This window comes from Copidosoma floridanum, unplaced genomic scaffold (genome assembly GCF_036245765.1).
Source record: "Copidosoma floridanum isolate Cflo_tuat_1 unplaced genomic scaffold, Cflo_Japanese_pri ptg000007l, whole genome shotgun sequence".
Taxonomy (NCBI): Eukaryota; Metazoa; Arthropoda; class Insecta; order Hymenoptera; family Encyrtidae; genus Copidosoma; species Copidosoma floridanum.
In genome coordinates, this window is record NW_028321884.1 from 1,618,584 (window position 1) to 1,646,581 (window position 27,998).

At 44.0% G+C, this 27,998-nt stretch overlaps 4 protein-coding genes across 6 annotated transcripts in view; 2 read left to right on the top strand and 2 right to left on the bottom strand.

Annotated features, from left to right (window-relative positions):
• LOC106636271 (Fanconi anemia group J protein homolog) overlaps window positions 1-19,210 on the top strand; it is a 62,923-nt gene extending 43,713 nt beyond the window's left edge. For 2 of the 3 annotated variants that reach the window (XM_014348626.2, XM_014348627.2), the window contains exons 4-15: window positions 5,826-5,870; window positions 16,180-16,249; window positions 16,336-16,428; window positions 16,502-16,601; window positions 16,699-16,896; window positions 16,962-17,189; window positions 17,273-17,608; window positions 17,689-18,000; window positions 18,072-18,404; window positions 18,491-18,687; window positions 18,765-18,810; window positions 18,889-19,210. In XM_014348626.2, coding sequence (XP_014204112.2) covers window positions 5,826-5,870; window positions 16,180-16,249; window positions 16,336-16,428; window positions 16,502-16,601; window positions 16,699-16,896; window positions 16,962-17,189; window positions 17,273-17,608; window positions 17,689-18,000; window positions 18,072-18,404; window positions 18,491-18,687; window positions 18,765-18,810; window positions 18,889-18,990 — 2,060 coding nt within the window. In that variant the 3' untranslated portion in view covers window positions 18,991-19,210. The remainder of the gene's footprint in view (window positions 1-5,825; window positions 5,871-16,179; window positions 16,250-16,335; window positions 16,429-16,501; window positions 16,602-16,698; window positions 16,897-16,961; window positions 17,190-17,272; window positions 17,609-17,688; window positions 18,001-18,071; window positions 18,405-18,490; window positions 18,688-18,764; window positions 18,811-18,888) is intronic. The other variant, XM_014348628.2, reaches the window with a different exon arrangement.
• A 90-nt stretch (window positions 19,211-19,300) lies between these two features.
• LOC106636302 (coiled-coil domain-containing protein 86) lies at window positions 19,301-20,072 on the bottom strand. Its single transcript, XM_014348660.2, has 3 exons — window positions 19,762-20,072; window positions 19,491-19,695; window positions 19,301-19,409 (listed from the first exon to the last, which is right to left on the bottom strand). Exons 1-3 carry the CDS (start codon window positions 19,971-19,973, stop codon window positions 19,329-19,331), a joined length of 498 nt encoding a protein of 165 aa, XP_014204146.2. The 5' UTR covers window positions 19,974-20,072; the 3' UTR covers window positions 19,301-19,328.
• Window positions 20,073-20,244: 172 nt separating this feature from the next.
• Window positions 20,245-21,952, top strand: LOC106636257 (co-chaperone protein HGH1 homolog). Its single transcript, XM_014348603.2, has 6 exons — window positions 20,245-20,435; window positions 20,510-20,741; window positions 20,830-21,063; window positions 21,146-21,430; window positions 21,514-21,675; window positions 21,749-21,952. Exons 1-6 carry the CDS (start codon window positions 20,351-20,353, stop codon window positions 21,906-21,908), a joined length of 1,158 nt encoding a protein of 385 aa, XP_014204089.2. The 5' UTR covers window positions 20,245-20,350; the 3' UTR covers window positions 21,909-21,952.
• LOC106636167 (uncharacterized) lies at window positions 21,226-27,735 on the bottom strand. The gene is made up of 10 exons (XM_014348487.2): window positions 27,343-27,735; window positions 25,815-26,054; window positions 25,017-25,433; window positions 24,664-24,933; window positions 24,352-24,591; window positions 24,078-24,289; window positions 23,596-24,014; window positions 23,150-23,536; window positions 22,638-23,029; window positions 21,226-22,576 (listed from the first exon to the last, which is right to left on the bottom strand). The coding sequence occupies exons 1-10, from the start codon at window positions 27,649-27,651 to the stop codon at window positions 22,181-22,183; spliced, it is 3,282 nt and encodes a 1,093-aa protein (XP_014203973.2). The 5' UTR covers window positions 27,652-27,735; the 3' UTR covers window positions 21,226-22,180.
• Window positions 27,736-27,998: the final 263 nt, after the last annotated feature.

A 27,998-nucleotide genomic window follows, 5' to 3' on the forward strand; every position in this document is an offset into this window, starting at 1 on the left:
CTCCTCTATTCGCAAACTCTCGGGCTTGCAGGCAGCTCAGTTGAATTTCTCGAGGGGGTTTTTTTAAACAAGGACAGGAAAAGATTTAATCGCGGTAATCCAATACCCCATACGTTTTCCATGTTGACTTTTTTACAATTGGCTCGAGTGTTTTTTAATTTTTTTCCATGGCAAATGGCCCCATCTTTGGAGTCCACGGAGCGCTTGGAGTGTTTTCGAGACACATCAATCTCCGATCATATTTCTGCGGCGCGGACAAAGGATTAAAATTGAAAAAAAAAAGGCAGGAAGAAAAAACAAAAGGCAAAACGCGGGGGCGAGATCGAAGCGCGGCTGGAGCATCTCGGGACCGATTGCCACGGGGCCTCGCCCTCGTCATCGTCGAGTGGCGGTTTCTCTCTCCCCGTTTCCCTCTTGTCTGTCACTACGCCCACTCCGTGGCAATAACATGACGGAAACGTCAGTCAATTAATAAGCATACACACACGGAACCTGACTGATTTCCGGCTCCGGTGGCGCGGCTCTCGAGGGTCCGGTGGTACACCATAGCGCGGCGCGCAGGAGGCCCGGGTGGGCACGTGAAGTGGTCGTTACGATATAAATGTTGTACCGCGGCGGAGTACACTCGAGGTACCGGCGTCCACGATTGGCCAGATCCATATCTCGACAGCCGGCTCCGCGCTTTTCAATCGCGCCACAAACCACCACACGCGCCCGCGCTCGTAATGCACGTGCCGCGGCAAATCGCTCCTTCGCCGCTACACCCAAGTACGATTAGCTCTTTGTCTTTCTTTTTATATATACATGCGCACGCCGTGCTATCGAGCTCTGGGCACCAGGCTTTTTCGTCGACTGTTACGTTCATCGGTTCTTGGCTTTCTGAGTATTGCAGCTAAATTGCGGTATGCATTGTTTTAACAAAAGTTAATGCCATCGAACATTCAATCTGCTCTTTGGGGACGAATAATATGTATTGGAGTGTCTCATTATTTTTTTTTTTTTTTATAAGAGCAAAACGTTTCACTCCTTGCAATTAAAACTTTTGTATCGAGGTTGGTTCGAGATGTATCACGTGCGTTTGTGTAAAAAATCGGCTTCTTATTATTGCATTCCCATTAGGCTGAAATGTAGAAGAGAACTTCCAGTTTATGAACTTAAATTTGAGTACAAAAATTTGGAGAAACAAAACTGTATTTTTCTTTACTGTAGCGTTTCACTCGTACATTTCGTACAAGTCGTGAATCTTTATGCAATAGTTTTCCATTCCTTATCACAGAAATCAGACATTCTTGAACAAGGGGTTGAATATACAATTTTTAGATCTCAATAAATTCTTATTCAACATTTCAAAATAAAGTATAAGACAAAAAAGTTATGCATTTTATAACAAAATTTTTTTTTGTGATTTTCACTGAAGAAAAAAGAATTATTTGATAAAGTTATAATTAACACAAACTGTAAGATATGTACGAAAAAAATGTTTCACGTCCTAAATAATTTACATTTGTATTGAACATCGACATCGTAAAAAAACATTATGAAATTTGGTCTAGTTATGAATATGTAAAATATACATCGTTCATAAGAAAATCTCAAACGGGAAATATCCCCATTGTTCGGAAAAGAAAAAAAAGTACTTTAAAATGTTGCAAATTTTACTGTCACGATGAACATTAAGCAGAGTATTATTAATACAGAGTCGATTAAAAATTCCTTTAAAAAAATTAATGCAAGCAGTTAACTGAAAAAAAGAGTGGCATCCCTTTGAAAAGTGAAAGTTAGCACAGTTATTCCGCAGTGAGAGCTTACATGACCTTTTTTGAAATTTTTTTTCTTTCTTTAATTATATTGTCCTTATGCTACTCTCTTCGTAAATATTTGTTACCAACTTTACATAGCCCCACTATCAAAGGTCGAAATAATTTTAAATAATACCGCAAATAAAACACGTTGAATAATTAATTATTTAAATGCTCCACATCTTTTGAAAGAAACGATACTTTACAAGATTCAACTACAAACTTTGTCAACTACAGTCCTACAATGGCTGAAAGTTTTTTTTTTTTAAATTGAAATTATGTGTCAGTGCGCGTGAAAAAAAAAAAGTGACGTTTGACCAGTTGCAAACATGAGAAAAACTGTAATCATACCCACTAGTCGTTTGTTAAATATGCACAGAGCGAAAAAAAAATAGTCGATTCAGTGCGAGTCGAGAAATATAGATCGAGTCCATGGGGGTCGGTCGGCAGCGGATTATTTATGCGTATCAGCGAGCCGGATCACCCTCTTCTTCTACATCTCCTTTTATCGCTCAGCGCAGATGGAAAGAGAGAGAGAGAGCTGCTGATACCACTGCGCCATCATCTCAATCAATTATTGCCACTCGGGCGAGTGAGCGAGTCTTCCCTCGGGGAGTGGGGTGGCTTTCCTTAAAAAATGGCGAATGCACTCGCCCCGTCCCCCCAGCTGGGCCACTCAAAGGGTCCGACCAGAGAGAGAGAGTAGGGGCCGAAGCAATTATGCGGGGATTCGCCCGCCATGCCATACAACCCTCGCGTCCCTCCCCTCGATCCCGGCTCGCCCCTGGCTTAATGACAGGGGAGCCACCCTCTACAGAGAGGAGAGCGCATTGGGGGGGGGGTGCCATGGTGTTACCTATATGCGACGCGAATACACACCGCAACCAGCCCCCCGTGACAATTTCAACGTCCTCCTCCACCTCTATATATGTACACGTGACGTGTATAATACCTCTCCTTCCCGAGCGTCCGTCGTCTCCATTTCGCTTATTCGCTCTGCCATAGCGGATCATGCGTGCCATTCGTTGTTGCTATATACCCAGTGCAGTTTGGCCCTATAGCCATTGTATATTATGATCCCGTCAAAATAGCTTCTCGTGTACCTATATACATATCATTTGTACGGATAGGGCGTTTATTTGTTCGCTCGCCTCCGGCAAACAATATCTGCCAGATGTCGAATCCAGTGCCATCATTTTAATTAATCAAACTCATCTTGGGCATAGAGAATACAGTAGCTCCGCTGTGCTCGCGTGTCCGTCATCGAAAAGTGTTGTCCTCAAAGATGCAACCAAATTTCGTGCGCCAGGGTCAATTTCCTTGAATTTCCCTTCGTTGGCCTAATCGGTAGATCGATCAGAAGGATAGCAGGTTGGAAAGAAAGCACCCTTCTCGCGGTACACCTCGAGTGGGTACCTTATCCCCCCCGCGAGCACTTACCGTATCGGCGTATCTCATCCATCTTTTTCAGAGATTCCTCCGTGGAGATACGGTCCGGATTTTCAGCAGCTCGGAGGCCCTCGAGAAAAAATTAATTTCGAGCTACCTGCCCCATCAGGGGCTCTGCCCACCCTCGTTTGCTTGCGAGTTAGATCTAATCGGCGCTGCTAACGAAATCTTGCCCTCGCTTTTTCCCCTGTGATTTTTTTTTTTTTTTTTTTTTTCAAAAATCTTATACATGCGTACACGCGTGACACGAAATTATCGCGATACGAAAATACGCAAAAAATCGCAGCGATGACGACAAGGTATCGACATTTCCGCCAACTTCTCAGCTTCCCTGGCTAGAAGTAGCGCGTGTCGGGTTGCAAGTTACGTAGGTATTATATCCTATACCATCAGGCTGGATGGCCCATAGGAGTGCACGTGCGTGCAAATCGCAATTGGCGAGGTCAAAATGAAGCCGTACGAACAATGTACACCTACTTGGGGGAGGATCGAAATGGTTTCATTATAGGCAGCCTCGCGAGAGATAATGGCGTGTACATATATTGTTATCGCTGTATACCCAGCTCAGTTTGGGATACGAACGTGCGTGTGCTGTTGCGTAGTCAACAACTCTTGAAAGGGGTTTACACACTAACATCGGATTGTACCAGCAACGGCAAATAAGCACATTACAATTTATTTCTCACGGTTCTTCGACTGATTTTCTCGCTCGGTGATCTTTTTGTTAAATTTTCATTTACCTACTCTACTTGTTTTGGTCCAACCAATTCTATATAATACTCATTTTCATTATACTTTCACTTGAATGAGACAAGTTGATTTATATATAACGCGAGAACGCTTTGGTTGTATGAGCAAACAACTTTTGCCGCAACACAAAATTTCGTACAAAGTATATACATTGTACTCAGCAGACGACCACTGGGTTACCCACAAATGAAAGGCTGTTCATAGAGGTACAATATAGTGTGGGTATTTACATTAGTTGAATGTATATTTGTAAGTAAAGCACAAAAAGGCCACTCGAGGAAATATTTTTTCCTGATCGCGAGCGGCTGATAATCATACATCATAGGACGTTTTGAGCTGCTCGCCGCCCCCACCGCCTCTTGTCCGCATACTTGATTCTGTCGTGCCGGTCGTCGCAGTCCTCGTCCGGTGCACGCACGTGTGCTCTTTAAAAACTCGAGCGGCTACTACAATTCGCTATACACGAGCACAATATACAGGCTCCCTTTGAATCTACGGCAAGTGATAAACTTTGGTACAACAATGGGTGGTACAGTGGGTCCACGCTTACGTGACATGTGTCCATTTAACTTGAGCAGCATTTATTACACGATACAATTACATTTATACTACGCGCACTTACGAAGCACCAATACGAAGCTGTAATATACATGTGGATCGAGGATACACGCGTATGTTTATGAGTAACTTTGTATCGCTGATAGGTACTCGCGGGTATATACGATCAAAGTGACCGAATCGCTCGTGTCACGGCTGTAGGTGTATATATACGCGGCTATTCCCTTTGATCGGATCAGAGGAGAGGCACTGCAGCTCCTCCGGGCCTTGCAACTACACTGCAGGCTCTTGGCTAATACCTACACATCGTACAAACTTAGGTACATGTATCAAGAAGAAACAGCACCGTATTGGTAGTATAGAACTATACTTATATACATAGAGGAAGTGAAGAAGCTATACGGTGATTAGTTTGTGTATATATGTATGTATTATGCATACATACCTACGCGTATAAACCCAAATGCTGTAAGAATGAATATGCTGGCAGGTACACATTTATGAGCGACACACGCACACGCGCGGACATTCTTAAGCAGTAGAGTTTTGCAGCCTATCGGTATCAACGCTGCTTATGCTGCTGCTGTTATACTATACAGCGCGGAAGGAGAGCAGCAGCCAGTCTTTAAAACCAGTTATTAGGCCGGTAGCATGACAGGACCCATAATAATCCCTCGGCTCGTACTATAATGCCGGCTCTCCCATGTATAAGTCCTATTAACGGGCGCGGATCCTTTCAAATCGCCGTTTACGCTGAGCCTGCCCGCCCTCCTCACTTGTCTGCATGCCTGTTGGAAAAGTACAGAGAGATACAGAGGGTACTGCATCAGCCCGGGATATTATATATATATATTTTTTTTTTATTCTCCCACCCCACCCCTCTTTGATTCGCCTTGCCGGTATCGGATGATGCTTACAAACTTTTTTTACGTGTATAAGCTATAGGTGGATCTTTTTCCTCGTCTCTTCTGGTTGCGCGTCACATTAATTATTTTATTTTTCTCCTGCTTTTTTTTTCTTCTTCTTTTTTTGTTACATCGATCCCGTAGGTTTGACAATTATATTTCAATCAGATGTGCTTCGATTAATTAGCTCTGCTTCACGAAATACCCACACATCATGAAATTAATTGAACCGTGAATCAAACAGCTATTAAATAATAAAATAATAATCTACAATGTAATTATTAGGTACTATGTCATAAATATATTATTAAAATTTTGTGTTGGTCTATGATTGACAGTTCTCTTTTTTTATTTTTTGTTGCAGCGAAACTGTACGACGCCGCGTGCGAGGAATCCTTGAAAAACCAAGGTAAGTTGAACATTATGGATACATTTTTTTTTTTTTTTTATCGTCAAGTTGGTATAAATAAGTTATACCGGATGAACTGATAACCACCCTTTTCCTCCGATGCACGCACTCTCGGGCTTTTCGTCCTTTCTATAAATCATTCAAGAGCCACTCGCAGGCAAAGTGACCAAAATCAAACGAACCCATTACGCCGTTATCCCATTCCCCCCGTACATACATGTCTCCTGCTCGGTGTCGCCTTCATACTCTCTACTTCCAAAACCTAGTACCTTTAGTACCTCAAAGGCTCGGTACGCTAATCTTGACGTCTATTATAGGTATACCAAATATATGTACGTATAATACCCCCTGGTAAAGTGCAACGTGTATCGTATCAACAGATGTGGAAAGTACGTACATATGTACACAAGCGACCCTGAGATGCATAATTTCACGTCACTCGCATGAAAGGAGTTTTCCGTGGCAGCCATAATACGCAGGCTTCGGCGTAGCTGTAAATATTAGTATATCCCCAATAATTATCACTTCCAAACTGAAACAACTGTACCTAATTTTTTTATACGAAACATAGTTCGAGTACGAAATATTTGTACGCCACGTGGTGATTTTTGATTCGTTCACGCGAATTCGTAACAATCATCAGCTTTCCAGGATTATATGATGTAATACGTGAGGTAGCGTCATTTCAACGAGCATCGGATGAATCCAGTGGAAGCTCGAGCACACGCCACAGCTGGCGCGTAAAAAGCTCATCGTATCACGCCCCAAACTTAATTATCCCAGCATTGAGGGGCTGAAGGGGTGGAGGTAAATAACGCCCCGGCGAGCGTGAATACCCATCACTGTAACGCACCATTTGAGCGTACGGAGAGTGCGAGCCAGTGCACACACGCTGAACCGAACCGCCAGGTGCCAAATTTCGCGTCGGGCTCGGACGTAATGTAAACTGCCGAGGGAAAAGCGAGAAATTCGCTGGTGGGCCTCTGATGCGCGGCGTCGAATTTCCAGGCGCCCGAATCCATTGTGCGCTCGCGAGAGATGGACAGGCAGATACATATATATATATATATATATATATATATATATATATATATATATATATATATATATATATATATATACATCTAGTGTGCACACGCATATTTGAGCGTAAAAACTGGCGGTGGGAGGTTGTCCATATAATATATTGTACATAGGTAGCTGTTGGGAAAGTAACGTGGATGCGCCGATAAAGTTTGCCGCATTATGTCCGTCCGTTTGAACGTCAGTTCATGGTGTAGCTCTACCACCAAACAGATGAGTTATTTGTGTACTGTATACAATATTATGTTTAAACAGTGCCAGGAGGATAAACATTTTCAAAAATTAAGGGACATCCGTCCAGTTGCTACATTTATCAGTTGAAAAATGGTCAAAATATGTACAAAATAACTGTTGGTTATAATAAAAAAGTACACATTTGATACTTATTCAATGGTGACAGTTTTTTTTTTCATATAGAGATTTTTCAAATAGTTTTTCTACAATTGCTCAATTCCCACAGCCAGTGTATACGCGTTCCATGTATTCATGATTTATAGACTTGTTTCCATGTTCTTATATCGTACATATATATTTGCATAGAAACGTATTAGTTTGAGCAGTACAGTTTTAATGTATTCTGATGTTCGATACAATGAAGTACGGACATAGATGTAATTAAAGTGAAATTTCAATCTTCATCGCCAGGTCGAAGCTTCAAAAATCCTGGCACATATTTTACTTGATTATACCAATGAATATGATAGGTATAGGGTACAAAGTAAGAAAGTATTATTACCTCGGATAACACAAAGTACAATATTGACGTGGTTCACTTAATTAGAGTAAATTTATAATTGACCAACTGTTACAAGTCCCACGTTGATCCCGCGCGTCCCTATGCCTATATCAAGTGTGCTGTAGTGTAGGGTTACAGGAAATATAATCGTAAGTGTGGTTACAATCGTGTGTGCAAGTATTTATGTATACACTATATCCTATTGTCATTGGTACATCGGTGATTCTGCGCGATGACGGCATAATATGATATTCTCGGACAAAATTTCAAACGGAAAAAGACAAATATGAGGTACGTCGGGGAGAGTTTGGGATCGTCACCGAGATTCTCGCTCACGATTCACGTGACGCTCCAAAACCCCCGACTAATTATCTCATTCTCGTTTGCCGTAAAAATAAAACTCGAATGATCCGGGTGATATCTGCAGAGTCCCTCTTTGAAGCGTCGAGAACACAAGTACAGAGAGCGAGGAAGAAGAGTCGCTGCATACACAGGACTTTAAGGAGAGCCGTGCACACCTACACAGGTTGCCTATATATATATATACCCATAATGATACAAACGACGCGATTTCGCGTGCTTGGATCAAAGGGGGAGGTGGTGGTAGGTCGGGGGGGGGGGGGGTTAGCGCGCCCGAGCGAGCGACAGAGACGGTACGAGGGTCGTGGGGTCGCCATGGCGACAGGCAGCCCCTGGGAGCCAGCCGGGGTTGGCTCAAAGGGTGCCTCTCTCTCTCTCTCTCTGGTCTCCTCCACGGTATACATACATACATAAAGGTATAATACGCCCGTGCAGAATTGGTTGCCTCGCCCGTACTCTCTCTCTCTCTCTCTTTTTCATCCCCCTGGGAGTAGCGAGTGTCACCGCACACGGAGGCTATGGCGACGCTGCCACACGCGCAGGCGAGATATATGTGTATATATGGTCGTGGCCCCGCAGACACTGGAGCCGACACTCGCCAAGATGGCCGCCCTGACACCATCATGTCAATAACACTGCCGAGCCAGCTATATATACATATACGTATAAACCCTTCGGGGCACTCTTGTATACGTGCAGCCCATGGTTTCCTCAGAGCAGACATACAGGAGGAAGAGAGAGGTGTAAGACCGAGGGGCCGCGTTTGGCTAATTAACGTCCCTGTATAGCGCCCTCCGAGTCGATCGTACGAACGCGACTTTGGAGAAGCGACGGAAAGAGGATGCGAGCCAACATCGCTTGTCCCTCGCAACTTTTGGTTCAACACATTAGCACAATAAATAATCAATTGTGGATATACGGTGTAGGTGCATTGGCATATACATGTATGCCTTACGGGTACTATAATTTATTGTTCACATCGGTACAATTTATCTATACGTGGGGTATGCACAGGTTACGGATCATCATGTTTTTTGTTTACCCACGCTGGAGCGGTATGTGCTGCACGAGAGAGAGAAAGAGGTAGGTATAGTTGCGGGAGTTTGTCGGCAAAAGTTTCGAGTGAGAGCTCTGCGCGCTCATACTCATCTCAAGTTTGCTCTCTTCAAACTATTTGGAGCAGCTTTACGGACAACTTGTCTGTCAGCAGCTCTGATTATTCCGCCCGAAAAATAATGTTACCAGTTTCGTTGATTTTCAAAACTTTGGCGCGACTATATACTTGACTCGTGCAAGATGCGTACCTGCAGTATATACAAACGAGCCGAGACGAAAAACTAATTTAGGTGCTATGGACGATTGTGACAGTATAGGTGGATATAGAAGCTACAAGTTCCGCTGTGTCAAAGTATACGATAGGGTAGAGGCGCGGCCACCACACCACCGATGACTGAACACTATAGTAGACCCGGAGAGGGGCGCAATATTTCTCTTGATTAATTGCCACTCGATTTCTCTCGGCCAGACCACTCGACGGCCACGCTCCTCTCTTTCTTCTCGCGAGCCCCTGAATCAATTTTACCCCAAGCCTGCCCCCCCCCCCCTCACCATTATCAGCAAACTCTGATTTTTCTCGAGGGTATACATTTCATCGGCCGACACGCGTCTCTAGAACTACCACGAGCAATTGTCCAAGTCAAGGTCGATGTTGCTACGGTTGGATTTGTAAAAATCGTGTGGTGGAGTCTTTCGAAAGGAAACTTTCGTGCTCGTAGTGTCAATTTAACGGTAGCCGATTGCGAACCGATGATCATTTATGTCAAGCATTAGATGTTTTAGCTGAAAGTAATGGGAGTCGAAATGTGCCCTGCCATGTTATTATAAGTATATAGGTACGGTAGAAAGGAGCCGTCGGTGGTTCGCCAATGTTTATACATGGGCGCGTAAATTTTACACCCCGATGGCCCACGGCCATCAGAGAGAGGGAGAGTACGCCCGTGAGTGCCTAATAAGCAAAGCAAAATGGTGCGAAGCCTCGGGCGATCGATGCACAACTGTACGGGGAAATAATGTCGCGCAACGCAATTAGCGATTCGACTCGCGCCGCGGCACCGAATATGTTTGCCATCGCAGGTATATGCCTATATACATCACCTATAAATCTATACATTTATGTGCGTGAATGTATATGGGTATGCGTACAAACACAAATACGTACGCGCAGTGGCACCGAGCGAGCAGTGGTTTGCTCTTTCCTCTCTTTTCTCCTTTCGGCGCTTTTTTTTTGCAGCCAAAGCGCGGCCGCGCATATAATTGTCTCGAGCGCCACGGGCCGTGTGTTCGCAGAATGATGTGTGTATCGTATACGTGTGTATAGGGTGCCTGCATAATGATAATGTACGGGCTGTATAGTGCAGCGATGTTTGCGAACGAGCGGTCGTGCGTGTCATAAGCGCCACGTGAATAATAATGAAACGACACGCTCCCCCGCCAGTTGGACAGGTATATGAGTATATATACGCGTATGTGTGTCCGATTCGGGGCGCTCTTTTGTTCGCCGTGATTGGGTGATTCGGCCGAGTATTAATTAGTTACGCGAGATGAAAAAAAATGCTCGCGCTCGTTTTTTTTTTTTTTTTTTCCACTTTGCTGGAGAAAAAAAAATCATTCCGTTTTGGGTTACTGTTGCGATGCGGTTCTGGTGTACCATTAATTGCGACGAGCGAGTCGAGAGTTAAAAAGTCAGGCATTGTTTTGAAGTAGGGCTGCTCCACGGGAGCTCTTTCTACTTTCGAATGAGCTAAAAAAACATGCACCCAACTCTCTAAAAATCTACTACTTGTTTTAGGATTAAAAAAAAAAGAACAAAATCCGTGTTATGATGAAACTTGGATGTAAGCAGATGCGATATTTGTTATTTTTTTAGAATCACGTAAAGCTTTGGATTACGAGTTTACAGTTAGGAGACAATCGAAATTGAAGAAATCTGGAATCAAGAAATGTGACGTCTTAAACTCCGAACACGAGTGTAGGTGTGTAATTTGGCTGGGAGGCTGAAATAGTCAGTATATAAGGTCGGAGTTAATTTCTCATTTCTCAAATCGTAACATGTGCGCATATGCATGTAGGTGTACGCTCACTGCCCAAATGGTTATTATATCTCAGAAATAAAAATAAAAAAAAAATGATTATCAATCCAAGCCTGGAGTGACATCGTGCACCAACGGCCGATACTCGAATCGATTGGCTCGCACATCAACTTTGCAAATTGAGTCTTTCGTATACGCTGCATCCACACGCATGGACAATTGCATCCTACGTTACATGTGTATACGCACGAGTTGTGCGCTCGTCCGCCGATGCGGCAGCTGCGCGTCGCACACACGATGCGCTCCGGTTATAAACATATGTATAGGCACATAGCTATCCCGCGAATGTAATTAAACTCCTACCACTAGCCGACGGACAATGATACTCGAGCGAGAGACGCTCTCTTGCCTATATTAATTAACAGTATCAGCGACAGCGTTCGTTTGTTTGTCTGTGCTATTCCGCACTTTATATAATATAAGAACGTGCTCAACGTGAACGTGTATGTGGGGTAGGTATTATGGTACATACGTGCTGCGAGGACAAATTAATCATCGCGTATGATACATGAGAGTAATTTGCTGGTGATTTTTTTTGCTTTGCTTTTTATTAAATTCATCGTGCACATCAAAACAGGGGCGTTCGATCGGAATGGTATACAGAGCGAAATATGTGCGTACGAAAAAAAAAAAAAAAAAAAAAAAAAAATTAATTGCGCGCATGAAAGAGTCAAGCCCCGTCCCACCCCACCACGTTTTGATTGCTATTGATGCTTGTTGCGTGGCCTGGCGTGAATTTCAGGGAAAATTCGGAACATCGATCCTTTTTTTCATGCCTCCTCGCCCATCATTCGCGGAGACCTTTGGTTTTTATTGTACCTTCCCCCTGCCAGATGTAATAGACTGACGTTTTTACGTAAACTGTACCAATTTATCTTTTTTAAACATTGGCTGCTAATTGACGTGATTTGTATTTTTTTGTCTCATTTGTTCATAGACTATATACTTACTTAAACACTGTATGTACATATATTATGTATGTATTAGTCTCGTCAGTCACGTATTTGGTACACTTTTGACTGATTTGGTTTGGGATGATATTTTTGTACTTCGGATTTTCATTGTGTCCCTGTAGTTAAATTTCGTTCAAGTGCACCATCCACTTTATTTTTCGTTTCAATATTTTCTTTCCTTTTTTTCGTTGTGAACTTTCCGTTTTCAAATAGTTACACTTATAGTTCAGTAGTTATTCAGTCATTAATAATTATTATTATTTTTCAAAAATTCACGCGTCGGTTACTTTTCAATAAATGAAAAACTTTGGAATACGATCTCTGTCATGAGGCAATAAAAAAAAGTAAAGGCCCTCACACTCAATTCACCGCACGTCTAAGTTAATTTTCCTAGTACATTCGTTAAATTATAGAATACCTCGATTAGTTTAACATAACAATTATTAATGAGAATTTTTCATCCAAAAGGATTTTGTTTATTTGCTTCCTATTAAAAATGCGTGGAAATAAATAACGAAGCTTTGATGAAACTTACGATGAAGAGCATCAGGCCGATACCAAAATATTTACTCTGGCCGTTACTTAGCTCAAGATAACCAAGCCACTTAATCGTTCACTGCGGCTCAAGCTGTGAGCCTAAAAAATAACACCGATACACCTCGAAAATCAAATTGGACGTACGGTGTCGCGAGCATATAGGTCCCGTGGAATACTTATGAGGGTATTCGTTTTTTCATTGTAAAATATCTGAAACTATTTCGAAAAGCACCATCATCATTTACTCGTCTTGTTGGTGATCCGTTTGTTTAAAATGTTTACCAGATAAATACATGTAATGATGAAAGTTCAAATAATTTAATTAATATTTTTATAAGCGGGAAGTATCTTGTATATTCTTTACTGAGAGAGATTAAGATAATATTGGGGGTACAAAATCTCTTTATCAGAATGAAAACAACAAAGTAAAAACCTATACTGTTGATACAATTATTGATAAATTAGAAAAAAATATCTCATGTTGGAATAAAAAATGAAAAAAAAACAGCGTCAAACAAGGGTGGAAGTTTGACAAAGTTATGCCAATAGGGAGGACATGGTGTTTTTTTTTTTATTTATTATTATTTTCATGTTCGCTGTTAAGCAGTTGATTAGCCAAAAACTATGGAATAAAATGAAAAGTACGTAACATGAGGAAATAGCAGAGAGTTGGTGGGTATAGCTCCCGGGCACGACAAGAGTGTGCGCTCGGGTGTATGGGATGAGTCGAAGAGTACACATGTATACACCTATAGAAGTCAGCAGCAACGATGATACACCGTACATACATGCCATATACAATATAGGCGATAGGAGAGCGAGAGAGGCTCCACACGGCTCAAGGGAGAAAACTCTCCCCTCGGGTGTCAGGCTCTCTCTCTCTCTCTCTTTGCTCCTCTTGTGTGATGCGCGCGTGTGGCTCGGGGTTGCCAGGCAACGACACCCTCCGGCCGCGCGCCCATACGCTCACACTCCGATTGGCCCCCGCCCCCTATTCACTTTCTCCCTTTTTCTTTCATTCTTTTCTTCTCTCCTTCTCCCGTCCGTCCATCCATCACGCGCTGCTCTTGCTTGTACGTGTACACGTATATAGGCTGGTATACACACACACACACATATATATATATATAACCGCCCAAAGAGTACACGAGTGCCAATTCTACTTTTTCTTTTGCTCAACCCTGTCTCTTTCTCTATACGTACGTACGTGCACACGTGTGTGTGTGTGAGTTCCAATCAAGTCGCACATTTGCTGGAAGACTCGAGCAACCCCCTCGGCATTAGATCGGCCACGCAGAGCAGCCATGCCGAGACCCTCTTATTGCACTTTACCGTCGTCCTCGTCGTCTCTGCCAACTCGGCTCTCACCCCCTTTCTTTATTTATCTATTTATTCCTCTCTCTCTCTCTCTAGCCCCTTTTTCGTCCTCCCGCCGCTCTATGTGTGATGTCTTGCCTCCTTTTTCTCCTCTTCCCTAGGGTTATACAGGTATATATATAACCTATACGCAACCAACACAGCCAATATTATTTTTTGTCCGTTTCCGTCGAATTTTCTCCTCTTCGGAGGTGAGCTTATCGATAGCCCTCTCTCTTGCGTCTACTCCCCCATTCTCCCTCGGTCGCCGAGCCAAGTTCGCCCCCCCCTCCCCCCGGACTTGCAGCTTTCCTTTGAAGCCATGCATATTTCATTTCTCCTCCTCGCAGCTCCGCGTGTCGCCTCTCGACCTCTCCCACCCACCGCGTCCTCCTGAATCCACCTCTTCATCTCTCTCTTTGTCATATTTCCTGCCCTGCGAAGCACTTCATGCGTGCAAATCCTCGATGATCCGTAAGTCCACCCCCGCCCTCCCCTTCGAACGTGCATGTAAACGTGGCGCTATCCTCCCTTTCGTCCACCCGGTCTATAGATCTGATGTACCCGAGATGGAGGAGAGGTGTAATACACCACGTGATGCTTCGCTTTGAAATTCATGCATCGAAAAGAAGGTTTCTTAAATCGAGAGAATATTCAGTTTAATGACTCGAGGTTATTAATAGTATTTTTTTCAAACGACAATATACTTATTCACGATGTAAAAAAATCATAGCCTCTTGTTTCAAAGAAATATTAATACTTTGAACTATACACTAGTAAATGTTTTCTTGATTCTGAGCAATTTTTTTTTTTTTTTTTTTTTTTTTCATCGGGGTAAGATTATACGAGGCATTTGAAATAAGTATTTAAGTATTGTTTACCTGATGCTGAAAGCAGATCAATTCGCCAGTCGGTCTGATGCTTCTTCTCCTCTTCCGATCATTGCACTTCTTTCGACTTTTCCCAACAACTCACAACAATAAGTATTCTTTCGACCCTTGCCTCTTAAACTCTTTTTCTCCCTCCACGGTCTTTTGTACCTACACTTAAGATCGATGCACCGTGTCCCCATAATACTTGGAGTTACACACAGATGACACAATGTACCTATACTTGCAAGGATGATGCGTCCTTTTCACGGGCGGCTTTATCCCATCCGGGCCAAGTGGTGACATTTGACTCGACTAAAAGCGGATCACAGCATCAGCTGTCCGGAGAATGCACCTCCTTGCTCTCTCTCTCTTTCTCTACCCTAGAGCCGAAGCTTCCTCCAAAAATTTACAAACCATGTCCGAGTTTCATGTAGTTTTTTTTTCTTTCATTCGTAAAAGTTCGTACTTTTTCGAGGTCAACTTGCAAAGAGAGAGAGAGAGAGAGAGAGAGAAAATAGGTAACGAACGTTGCGGGTAGAGGAGATTGACGCGAGGTAACGTGTGGCTAATATACCTATTGTGTATCGTTTCAATCGTCCCTCTGTGTGCTTTACTGCAGCGTACATAGGTATACATAATACGAAGCCATTGAGCAAACCACGGGGCGATTAGCCTGCTCTCTTTTTTCAATTCCTCGCTTCTCCCCGTCGAGCGTCTTGGGCACGCTGCATCGGCGTCTTTTCTTCCCCCCCCCCCCCCGTCATCTTTTTCTCGATCGTTTTGTTCGCCCCGTGACAGCGGCAACAAACTCACAATGGGCCGACGACGTGGAGCTGTTGTTGAGATCAATGTTTTGACGTGACGAGCTGTTTTGGCGCTACCGAGCACACCTCCATCAGTACCTTATATATCTACCCTCGTGCACACAATACATCAAAATGTGGGTACTTTTTCCCTGCACCCATTACTCGCTTAGAGATTTTTTTTTTTTTTTTTTTTTTTTTTTTTCATTCGACTACTTACCTTCCCTTTCTGTCTTAAATAAGAAACATTTTTTAAATACATTTTTCTTCCTATAAATGAGAATACAGAGCAACCAGTGTTGATACTTGGTGTATGGGTCACTTCCTTTTTTTATATTTTATTATTTATTAGAACCCTTGTTTTATGATGAATTAAGAAGCTTTTCTCGAGCTTTTGTTCTCGTGTCGGCATGAGAGTGCCAGCAATCAATGAGCTCATGGATTAAAATTTTTGTTGAAGGAGATGCTGACAATTTTAAAGAGGATGTCTTCGACCCTGAAAAGTTTAATGTCAAACAGAAAGACATACCGTGAGTACTATCGCTATCATCGTTATTAATTCGTATGATTGTCGTTGTTTGCGTATCTAGTAATGATTTACTTATTTTACGCGCAGAATCACACCAAAAATATTTTACGGAACCAGAACGCACAAGCAGATCGAGCAAGTAATCAGAGAGTTGAAAAAAACCGCCTATTCCAACGTTGGGTCGGTATTTCCTGTATAAGTATTTTTATTGCAGAAATAAACAGCAAAAAAATAACTTGCTATTAATTTTCAGAATGACCATCCTAAGTAGTCGGGAGCACACGTGTATCCAGCCAAAGGAGAACGGCGTTAGTTTAACTCAGCTCTGCAATAATTTGCTCGACCCAAAATTGGTAAGCCGTCTATGCGAGGGATTGTACCTGTTCACATCAACATGTGCACGATGTTCTTTCATTTTATTTATTTATTTATTTATTATTTTTTTTTTAGAAAAAGGGTTGTCAGTACTACGGTAGTAAAAACTCAAGGTGGAACGAACTCAATTCGCCCTGGGACATCGAGGACTTGGTAGCTTTCGGTAGAGATGAAGGTTCTTGTCCCTACTTTGCTGCGCGGAGTATGATGGATACGGCGGACATTATTTTCTGCCCGTACAATTACCTGATAGATCCAGTGATCAGAGATACTGTGAGTTTCGACGACTCTTACAAATGGTTGTAAACGTTGTTTAATTTTTTTTTTTCTTTTTCCAGATGCAAATTAAACTGAAGGGTCACATTGTGATAATAGACGAGGCTCACAATATAGAAAATTCATGCAGAGATGTCGCGAGCACCAGTTTTAGGGAGGATCACCTTGAAGAGGTTTCTGAAGACTGTAAATTTGTATTCAGCGTAACAAAGCACGAGGCTTACCAAGATATCCAATATTATATCGATGCCCTGATCAACGTTATACACAACCAAACACTACCGTCTAATGTAAATATATTGAAAACAGGACTCTGGAGTTATAAGTTTTTGCCATTCGTCATCTAATCTGTTACGAAAAAAATTTTCTTTAGAATTTGCAGCAGCCCTTTGATGAGGTAACGAGTAAATGGTTGTGCGGTAGCACAGCCTGGATGCAGCTTAAGGAAATCCATAAATTGGGCCCTCCACGTTATACTCATTTCCATACGGCGTGCCAGTATGCCTTTAAAGCTTACAACGACATGAAAGAGAATGTTCCAGTAGGCAAGGAAAACCAAAAAAAAAAACATTCGTCAACCATCACCTTTGCGTCCAAAAAGCTTCTGGAAGAGCTACTTTTATCGCTCGAAGCTATCCAGAATGCGACTTATCAAAATGACTTTCGTGTCGTGACGGCTTTGTCGTACCACAAAGATGCTAAAACTAAGGTAAACATATTTAGCTGCCGCGTCTGTTTGTATTTCTTGTATTTCTAACTAAAAGTTAACAAAAACTTTATCACATTTAGACCAAGGAGAACGAGTGGATTCAGACTAAGAATAGAAAACCAGTAGCTCTTCGTACACTGAAATTTGAATGTATGAACTCTGCGATGATTTTTCGGCAACTTTCAAGGTCCTGTCGAAGCATGATCCTCGCCTCGGGTACACTGACGCCCACTTCGACTTTTGAAAGTGAGCTCGGAACTAAATTCACATTTAAGCTGCATGCCAACCACGTCATAAATCCCCAGCAAGTATACGCGCGCATTGTACCTCGAGGTCCTACGGGTCATCCCCTCAAAGCGATTTACTCGGAGATACAGACTCTGCCCTTCAAGGTATGCTTTTTTTTTTATTTCATCAACTTTTTCTCCGTAAATTATAAATACATGGCGTTTTCTGTTGGTAGGATGAATTGGGACGTCTTTTAATTGACGTGTGTCAATCAGTACCACACGGGGTGCTATGCTTTTTTTCTTCATACAATGTTTTGAACGAAATGCTAGAGCGCTGGAAAAGTACGGAAGTGTATGACAACCTCGAAATGGTCAAGCGAATTATTTTAGAGCCGCGTTTTAGCACCAACTATGATCAAGTTATGGACGAATTTCGCAGTGTCATTTTGGAAACGAGCGATGGACCCGTACACGGTGTGACCGGTGCTCTGTTGCTTGGCGTTTTTCGTGGAAAAATGGCAGAAGGAATAGACTTCAGTGATAACGAGGCTCGCTGTGTGGTAACAGTAAGTTGAAAAAAAAAAAATTTTGTAACTCATTTGTAGTTCGTGCTATTCTTGTAACTACATCAATGTATATTTTCTGTTCATAGGTGGGCATTCCATATCCTAATACTCTTGATGCCAAAATCAAAATGAAGCGGGAGTACAATGATCAGCATCAAGATATAGGTTTAATGAAAGGAAGCAAGTGGTACGATGTACAAGCTTACCGTGCCTTAAATCAAGCCTTAGGACGATGCATAAGGCACAAAAACGACTGGGGAGCAGTTTTGCTTGTAGATGCTAGGTTTGTCCATTACTCAATATTTTAAAATTATTTTATAAGCAACAATGTTCTCTACAATCTGTATGTTTCTACTTTAGGTTAAACGAATCCTCAGAGTATCTTCCAAAATGGATATGTGCAACAGTAAGTTATATTTTATCAATTCTCGTTGGAAAATATAAAATTTATATAAAATATTAACTTTTTCGTTTGTTATTACAGATGAAAAATCAGAAAAACTACGATCCTAATGATCTTAAAAAATTTGTTCAAAACCGAAAGCAACATGATGGACAGACAGCTCTGAGAATAAGCTCAAGCTAATTTATGCGAGGTAGTAAATTAAAATATAGTTTATTATACGATCATGCATAAGCAGATTTAGCCAGTTAGATTTAATACTGCTCTGTGTATATTTGACCGTATATAAGTCGGAATGTGCCTTTGGATGTTAATAGGATAGAATGTCTCAGTGTAAATTATGCATAAAGCATTTAAGTAGTTGACTAAAATTTTTTGTACGTTGAATGTCTTTAAAGTAATATTTTTTTATAATTTAACGATAGTACATCAATTAAGTAATATCAATCTTGTTTTACATCAATAAAACTATTTTTATTACGAAAAACCTGTACAAAAATTATCATTATTCAAAATCATAATCATGTCTTTATAGTGTCACGCTTTTCAATCATTCGTAGTTGTTTTTTCTTCATTCTTTTTATCTTGGCTGGATTTTTAATCTAAAAAAAAGCATTTTTTTTATTATACTAATAATGAAAATTATTACATGGTTTCATAAAACCTGTAGAATATATACTCACCACTTGTACGATTTCGCTCTTTTTTTGATTTTCCTCCTGTCTCTTCAGATTCTGCTTTCTTCTTTCTTTTTTTGCTTGTTTTTCAGCTTCTTTTTGTGCTTTTATTTCCCTTGACAGTTCCTTGGCTCTTTTTAAATCTTCTCTTAATTTTTGTTTTTTCTCGAGGGACAATTGAAGGCCCTTGGTTTTAATTATTGATTTAAACCTATCAACCAATACTTTAGTCAATGAAAATTACAAATACTTGTGAAATTAAAAGACAGGGCCTTACCTCTGTTTAGGTTCTTTCCATACTCGACCAGACTTTGGTTTACCTCTGGGAATCACTTTACTTGGCTTTGGTTTTCCATGTGTTTTGTTCTTAGTGTCATCTGCTGATGTAGACTTTTTATTGGAATCAGAATCACTTTTATCATTCTGTGAACCAGTGCAAACTGCTAACAAATCCTCGGCTTTTGTTATTTTTTCTTGTGTCTCCACCATTTTCACATGAATAAAACCCTGCACTCCAGATATTTACGGCAAGACTAACCGTTGAGGTTAGAAAAACAACGTGACAATTTGTTTATATTTCGTCAGCATTCGACTGATGTGTTATATATATATCGACAAAAAGCCCCGACTGAAGGTAAATTACTCGGTACGATCGGAGTACTGAGCAGTGAGCAGAGTTACCGATTATCGATAAGGCCGATGTCGGCTGTTTCCACAACTGTTACTCCGCGCACTGCAGAATTTGATTTAGAAAAATGAAAACGCGTGGTTCAATAGGTACTACTTATTAGTTTGGTGTATTTTTGTGTTTATAGAAGGTTTTTTATTATCATGCCTTCATTGTTGAGATATTTTTATTAGTAGTTATGGAGTCTCTAAAAGAGATCAGTCCCTTTTTAGACCCAACATCCAGATTAGATTTAAAAGCAGTAGCTCTTGAACACGTGTTGGGTAAGATTGTTCATAAATTTCTTGTTTAACACTAAAAAAGATTTTCACGTCTTGATGAAACGATTATTTACTAGGTGTAACTGGCACACCGGAGGGTAGACAGCTGTTGTTAGGAATCCCGGAAATCGTAAGACAGTTGATATTACTATTGCAAGACGAGTCCTTTGCGATAGCAAAAGATGCTTCTTTAGCTTTGATAAACATTTCTGGCGATGAGGAGGGAGCTAGTGCTTTGCTAATTATTTCTGAAACCTCCAAGTGCTCATCTGATAAAAAGACTGATAATTTAATATCATTATGTTTCAAGTAAGTAATTTATATTTGTATTCAGTAGCTATGAATTTTCTTTATTCCACTTCAAACCATGAATAATCATACAAATGGATGTTTTTAGATACATAACAGACAAGGGAAGCAAATTAGCTGATCCTTGCTGTATGATTTTGTCGAACATGACGCGTCCCAAAATTTTTGTTGATAGGATAATCATATTAGTAGAGAAATTAGAGTTAAGCTGGAACGATCTTTTGAATGCACTAACAAAAAACAATTACAATTCTGTTGGAGCCAAATTGCACTATTTGGGACCAATTTTTAGCAATATCACTCAATCAAGAAGAATGAGAGAGTATGATTTTTACTGCTTATATTTTAGTTTTATATTACTTTGATTATTCGGCTACTGTAACTATAAAATACAATTTTTTTAGCTTTTTATTGAACAAAGATCAAAAAATAATTCAACGATTACTACCTTTTGTAGAATATAAGGATAGCATAGTGAGAAGAGGTGGTGTTGTTGGGACTTTGAGGAACTGTTGTTTTGAGGAAGATAATCATGAGTGGCTCCTGAGTCCAGACGTTGACATCTTAACGTATTTACTATTACCTCTGGCTGGACCAGAGGAATTCACAGACGAGGAAAATAACAAGTTACCGATTGATTTACAATATTTACCAGAAACTAAAGAAAGAGAAAGAGACCCTGACATTAAGTAAAAAAAAATTTCGAGCTATTTTTTACAAGATATCGTATTATAATATGCATACTTAATGAATTAATGAAATGTATTTTCAGAACTATGCTTTTAGAAGCTTTAGCACAGTTGTGCGCTACAAAAAGTGGCCGAGAATTAATGAGAGAAAATAATGCATACATAATTCTCAGAGAGTTGCACAAATGTGAACGAGATAAGGCGATACTTCTGGCGTGCGAAAATGTTGTAGATATTTTAATCAAGTAAGGAGAAATTTGTCATAACAAGCTCACGTTATTTTTTAACGTTAATTTTTACACTTGTTTATTACCACAGGACCGAGGAAGAAATAGGATTGGACAATTTGAAAAAAGTTGAAGTTCCAGAAGAATACAAAGAGAAATTTCTGCAAATGGATCGGTTATACTTGGAGGATGAGGAAGGTGCAAGAGAGCAGGAAGATAACGAGAAGAAAGCTGTTAAAGTAGATAAGTAATAAAAAGATTTTACATGGAGCGTAATAAACTTTTGATAATTTTACACGTGTTTCTAGAAATTGTTTCATTTTATATAACGTGTCTGGATTATAAATTGACGATTTTCACGGACAATACCCACATCAGTACAAGTTTAACAGCTGGATTCAAATGAAAAACTAAAAGCGATATCATTATAGCGTCTTATAAATACTTGGTAGCAAATGGAATATAAAATTTTCAATATAAATACATATATATGTACAAAGTAGAGCCTTGGTTGAGCCGGGCATCAAGGCAAGTACCCCAAGCCGGCCTCGAGGCTAACCGAACTCCTGAGGCTCGAAGCGCTGCTAGTTTTCCTGCCAAGCCTGGCGAGAGGCCCTGCTCCGAACACCGCCGCTATCTCGGCGCTCTTCTTGATCGAGAGGGCCTCGTGGTGCCCAGCCGCTGCAGCCGAACCGCGCCTGTGCCTCCCAGCCTGCCCGTGGCGCGACGAGCGCTTACCATCCCTAATGCCAGGGCGCTCCGTGCCACCCACGTAGATCAGCCGACCCTGGGGATCGCGGGCACTGACCACCAGCACCTTTTCGCTTCCGGACGAGCACTGCGAGGATCGCCGGGCCCCAGGCCGGAAGAGGTCGTAGTCAAGCGCCAAGTTATCCGCGCTGCCCCGTGGCGAGTGCACCTGTCGTCACGAAAGAACCTCTTTACGTGGAAAGTATACGTCGCGCTTACGTTTATCGTACCTTGAGGTACTCGAGGCTCTTGGAGGTGGCGAGGTGGCTCCTGCTGGCCCTGGCACTGCGTCGCGACCTGTCGGGGCTGTCGTCCCGGCTGAGGGTGCTCTCGGAGGGCACGATGCCCTTCTGGCGCAGCTGCTCGAGGATGCTGGGCTGCTGCGCGTTGGGCTTGCGCGCGCAGTAACACTTGTTGCTCTCGGAGCAGCTGTCGGTGTCGCAGGAGCAGACGATGAGCGCCGGGGCCTCCGGCTGGGCCGGTCTGCGGGATAACGAGCAGTAGCACTTGTCCGCCGAGATGCACGTGCAAGATTCCGAGTCGTAGCTGCACTCGCTGCAACTGACGTAGCCGCTGCTGCTGCGGTTCGCAGCTACGACCAGGCCCCGCTCAGCCCGCCTGCCTGCACAGCATCAACAACCGATCCATCATTCGTCATGTGCGTCCAAGGCGAGATAAAAAAAAAATTGCAGAGATATACCACCACACAATAGGTGTATTATGATGTCTGTAAAAAACGTACAGGTGTCGCTGTCCTCGGAGGTGGTCTGGCCGAGCCTGCTCTTGGCCGGGTCGTGTTTCCCAGTCGGCACGGGAGTAGCACCGACCCTCACCACGTCGCAGGACGATGAGCTGCCGAAGCTGCTGCGCTCGTTGAGCTTGCGAGCTGGAAATATGACGGAGTGGAACTCGGTGGGGCCACTGCTGCCGCTGCGAAGCCGCGACACCGAGCGCTTGATCGCCCTGCGGAGGAGGCCACGGCTGGACCTGCGCCTCTGAGGCCGACGCCGGCGGCGCATTATGCTCGCCGAGCGCTGGTAGAGCTCGTCCTGGGTCAGGGTTGCCGCTAGTTTCAGAAGGAACTCCTTGTAGAGGGGCTTCAGCTCGTTGAACGACATGCCCTCGGGATCTGCGAGGTCGTCAATTCGTGTGAGTGTGGAAAATGCGAGGAAAGCAAGATCCACGTACCTATGATGGCAGCCAGGATGTCGTCGACGCTCGTGAGGCCTTCTTGGTTGCGAAACTCGTCAAAGAGCTCGGTAAAGCCGAGCGGGGTGCCGGCCCCTCCGCCTTCGGAGCCCTCCCTCTTGCGCACGCTGCCCGGCTTGTTGAGGAAGCTACTCCGTCTGGGCAACTCGACCCTCGTGAGTAGATCCCCCCTGTCCAAATCCACGTCGCTTTGGGAGCGCTTGAGCGCTGCCGCTGCCGCCGCCGCAGCCGCCGCCGCCTCGGTTCTCGTGGTCGGAGGCTCGCTGCCGGCCCTGCTACGGCGCCTCGACGTTACCTGCTGTTGGCGCAACGGCCGATCCATCGTGTCGACGCGCGTCAACCTACGGGTTGAGCGCTCTGATGGCTGATGCCCGGATGCTCTGGACACTTGCCTGCTACTGGAATCACAACCGTTAGCACAGGATGACTGGTGCTCTGTAGTGCACGTAGTGGAGGCTCACCTGCCGTAGGGCGGGTCGAGGTTCCGGATTTCGTCGACGTCGCGAAAGTGCTCGCGGTACCGAGCCGCGCCACCGGCCAGGGCCCGACGTCTCTGTTCCGCGTGGACGGGCTCGTTGGTCCGGCGCTGCGCCCTTCCGGAGGAGGAGCCCGTCGTCGTGGAGCTGCTCGGCGCTCGACTGCTTCCCTCGCAGGACCTCCTATCGCCCTCAACCTGTGCACGATTTGGGTTTATGGCGTTACATAAGACGTATACGCGCGTATATCTTCTTGTACCTTCTGGCCGATTGAGCAAGCCTTGGCGTAGATGCGGCTGCTCTCGTAGAGCGAGTTCTCGGTGCAGCACTCAAAGTCGTAGGAGCCGCTCGAGGACTTGTCGTTGCCCGCCCGGGACCGCCGGCCGTCGTAGATGCTCTCGATCACCTGGAGCCCACCCGAGACCGCCTCCTGGCAGCTGCTGCCGCTTGACCCGTACACCCGGTTTTTCGCGTTCATTCGCTTTTCCACGCTAGCCTGCTGTGGGACACGGAGCGAAGGGTCAAGTGAACGACACTCGGGTAGTGTACAACGTACAAGCCGCGCACCCACCTCTAGACGCGAGGACCCGGAACTCGAGCGGTTGTCCGGTCCCGCGCCGGCAAACACCCCGGGATCGCCGGGGCAGAGCCGCCGACCGCGAGCCTCGAGGACGTCGTCCTCGTCCAGCGCGTCCGAGCCCTTTTTCTTCTTCTTCTTGCGCTGCGCCAGCTTGTCCGCGCTGACCATCGCGCGGATGGACGAGCAGCTCCGGTTGTCCTCGGTGTTGGCGATGCTGCCGCTGCTCGCCGAGCCGATCTTCTTCAGCCGGGGTGGTCTCACCTGTCGATTCGCACACACACACACCATTGGTCCCTCGTGGGAAATAAAAAAGGAGGTAGGGAAACACGATGGGGTTAACTCACCGGCGGGAGGGGGGGCAGGGACTCGTTCTCCTCGAAGCAGCACCGGCTGCCGGTGGGACTCAGTTCCCTGGTGATGGCGCTGGAGACGACCGAGGCGAGGCTGGCGCAGCCCAGCCCGTTGCGCTGCAGCCTGGGCCTCCTGGCGGTGGCGTCGAGGTCGGCGAGTAGAGCCCGGTACAGGGTGGCCGCCGCGGCGATCGCGTCCTCGTCGCATTGGCAGGCGAACGCGTGGCACTCGAGTAGCCGGGCAGCGCCCGGCCGGCGCATGACCACCGCGAAGATCGGCGGGTAGTCGTCGGTGTCCCTGGGAATGCCTCGCATCGAGCGGAAGAGCTCGGCGTGTCGGTCCTCGCTGTTGCCCGGATCGTAGGCCCGATCGTCCGCGACCAGCGGCACGAACGCGTGCACCACGTCCTGCTGTGCATCAGAAGCTCATATATAGAGCTGATATATACCATAGGGTGGGTATAAACTGGCGAGAAAAATTTTGGCACTTTAAGCCCCACTGCATGGCCGGTGCGCTTTTCACCAGAGCGTTTTCTCAAAACATTTCTCTAAACCGTTTGCACAGCTTCTTTGCGAGGAAACGAAAGAACAAAAATAGAAATGTTCAAGAGCCAGCACTTTTGTGCACAAAATATAAATACTAAATGTAACGATTTATAAATAATATAAAAAAAGGGAAAAAAAAACTTGATTCTCTAGCTTTTTTGCTCCGATGAAAGTGTGCAGCGCACCGTCCTGGCTAAAAAAAAAAAAAAAAAAAAAAAAAAAAAAAAACATGATTGTTATAGTTACAGGGTCGGAGCCGTGGCGTCTCCGGGCCTGGAGCTTGAGGGCACTCCAGACGGCGATGCGCCGAAACGGATTGTTCTTCTCGTGGAGCTCGCTCGTGCGGTAGGTGAGTCCGCGCCGGGAGACCTCGAGTTCCGCGCCTACCGCATCCTGGATGTGCTCCAAGAGCTGACGCAGCGGCTCCTGGAGTCCGCGCACGGAGGCCACGCGACCGCCCACGGGCGCCGCGCCCAAGTACTTTACCTGCGCATTACATCCGGAGGACCATTTTATCGAATATTTTCATAATTTTTTGATACAATTATTCATCTTGAATTTTCAATCGAGTGTATGAAGCTGTCCGTGTGTACTTACGAGTGTAGCGCGTGAGCATCAGGGAAAGTCGATGGGTAAAATGAAAATACCATTAGAAACGGAACGGAAGGCGTATGTGTACGCGCACACGCATGGAAAATAAGTTAGCTAAGCTTAAAATAAGGTCGTCGATGACAATTGATTTGGAAAATGCATCGAATACCATATACGATTATATCTTTGCACCTGATAATCATCTTTTACAACGTTTCGTTTCTCTGATTGCTGCAGCGGAACATGTTCTCCGCGCGTATACATCGAACTGACGAGCATTTAAATTTCTAGAGCTGTTTTTTTTTTTACATTTGCAGATTTCGAATCGAGGATTAGATTCAAATTAATTTTACAGCTACTTGGATGAGCCCTCGCAAATTACTGAGAAAAGAAAAACAATACCCAAGATATATTATTCTTTGTCGAATTCATATATGAAGTATATATAGTCAACTAATTAAGGTGGAGGTGGATTTGTTTTGTTTACTCATACCCAAAGAATCAATATTTGCAGTGGCACCACGAATCACCACAAATTACTGGGGTACGATGCGCGAAGAGATAAGATAAAAGCCAGCAACACACGCTCGAGGTGCGCGTGCCGCGAGACTTTCCATTATACACAAATGTATACATCACCGAGGCCGATCGGCTAATTACACATATCTACTCTTGATTTCGATTATAAGAATAAAGAAAAAAAAGAAACACAGATGAACTTACCGGTCACGTACATCGCAAATGCCAATGTATGTATACATGTGTAGCGTATAATACGTGAGAAAAACCTCGAGTTTGGTGTATACATATACAAAATATATACCTAGGAAGTCAAGCGAGATGGTCACCCTTGATCTTCCTACACTAGATTGCAGTTATGTTCTTTATATGGGTATAGGTATAAGCTGCGCGCGTGCCAGCTGTCACGATAATATATGTATGTATAATATTAGACTGAATGACGGTGCACGAATAAGATTGACAAATAACAGGGTACTTTTGTTATTAATTCAATAGGAGCAAATAATATAAAAGCCACGCTCCATCAACAATCCTCTCCTCTAATCTGTATTGCCTATAATATAATATGTATATGTGATTGAAATCATTCGTACAGCTTTGGTGTATTATGTATGGGCGTATTTATTGTCTTCCACGGGGTAGTTGAAAAACTCCAACTCACCGGCAGGAGGGCAGCTGCGCACTCGCCTGGTGCCGCGCTCTCGGCCTCGACTGACGCGAACATGGCCTCGATGCGCGCCTGAACGGCGCTGTTGACCCTCCGCTGTTGGTCGTCGTCCGGCGAGCCGCAGCACACCCCGACGGCACCCGTCTCGGCCATCGCGCCCTGCACCGCGGTCCAACTGCTCGAGCATACGGAGCGCGAGTCCCCGAAGAGGGCGTCGATGCGCGCCTTGCTGTTGCTGCGTAGGGAGCACTCCGAGGCCGTCGCCAGCCGGAACCCGGCGCCGTAATTCTCGCAACACGACATCCTTCCTGGTGCTCGAGCGATCGATCGACGCTGTGTGGACCGTACCGCGATGTAGCTCAAGACTCGACGGTCACCTTCCTGATATTGTCCCTGTACACCAACGAGCATTTATTAAAAAAGGTTTTTTTTTTTTTTTTCCGCGAAGGGACGATTTATCGGGCGAAATGGACACTGCTTTCTAAAAACGCTGCAGTACAGCCGATCCGTTGCGTTTTTTTCAAAGATCTCTCTTGCTTTTTTTTTTTTTTCAAGCTTATCTCCTGCACGCACGCTGGTTTCAATGGCCACGCGTGCCCGATTTAATATTTGCAAACTCTCGCGCTTTGATTTACGGCTGGCTCTCGAGT

Bases quoted from the DNA above. Each gene is read 5' to 3' on its own strand.
- LOC106636257 (XM_014348603.2), top strand. From the start codon at position 20,351: ATGGAGTCTCTAAAAGAGATCAGTCCCTTTTTAGACCCAACATCCAGA. The intron at 20,436-20,509 runs GTAAGATTGTTC...ATTATTTACTAG, and splicing joins AGCTCTTGAACACGTGTTGG to GTGTAACTGGCACACCGGAG. The intron at 20,742-20,829 runs GTAAGTAATTTA...GGATGTTTTTAG, and splicing joins TTAATATCATTATGTTTCAA to ATACATAACAGACAAGGGAA.
- LOC106636302 (XM_014348660.2), bottom strand. From the start codon at position 19,973: ATGGTGGAGACACAAGAAAAAATAACAAAAGCCGAGGATTTGTTAGCA. The intron at 19,696-19,761 runs GTAAGGCCCTGT...ATTGGTTGATAG, and splicing joins TGGAAAGAACCTAAACAGAG to GTTTAAATCAATAATTAAAA. The intron at 19,410-19,490 runs GTGAGTATATAT...GCTTTTTTTTAG, and splicing joins AGAGCGAAATCGTACAAGTG to ATTAAAAATCCAGCCAAGAT.
- LOC106636167 (XM_014348487.2), bottom strand. From the start codon at position 27,651: ATGTCGTGTTGCGAGAATTACGGCGCCGGGTTCCGGCTGGCGACGGCC. The intron at 24,290-24,351 runs GTACAAGAAGAT...AATCGTGCACAG, and splicing joins CTTGCTCAATCGGCCAGAAG to GTTGAGGGCGATAGGAGGTC. The intron at 23,030-23,149 runs GTACGTTTTTTA...GATGCTGTGCAG, and splicing joins CTCCGAGGACAGCGACACCT to GCAGGCGGGCTGAGCGGGGC.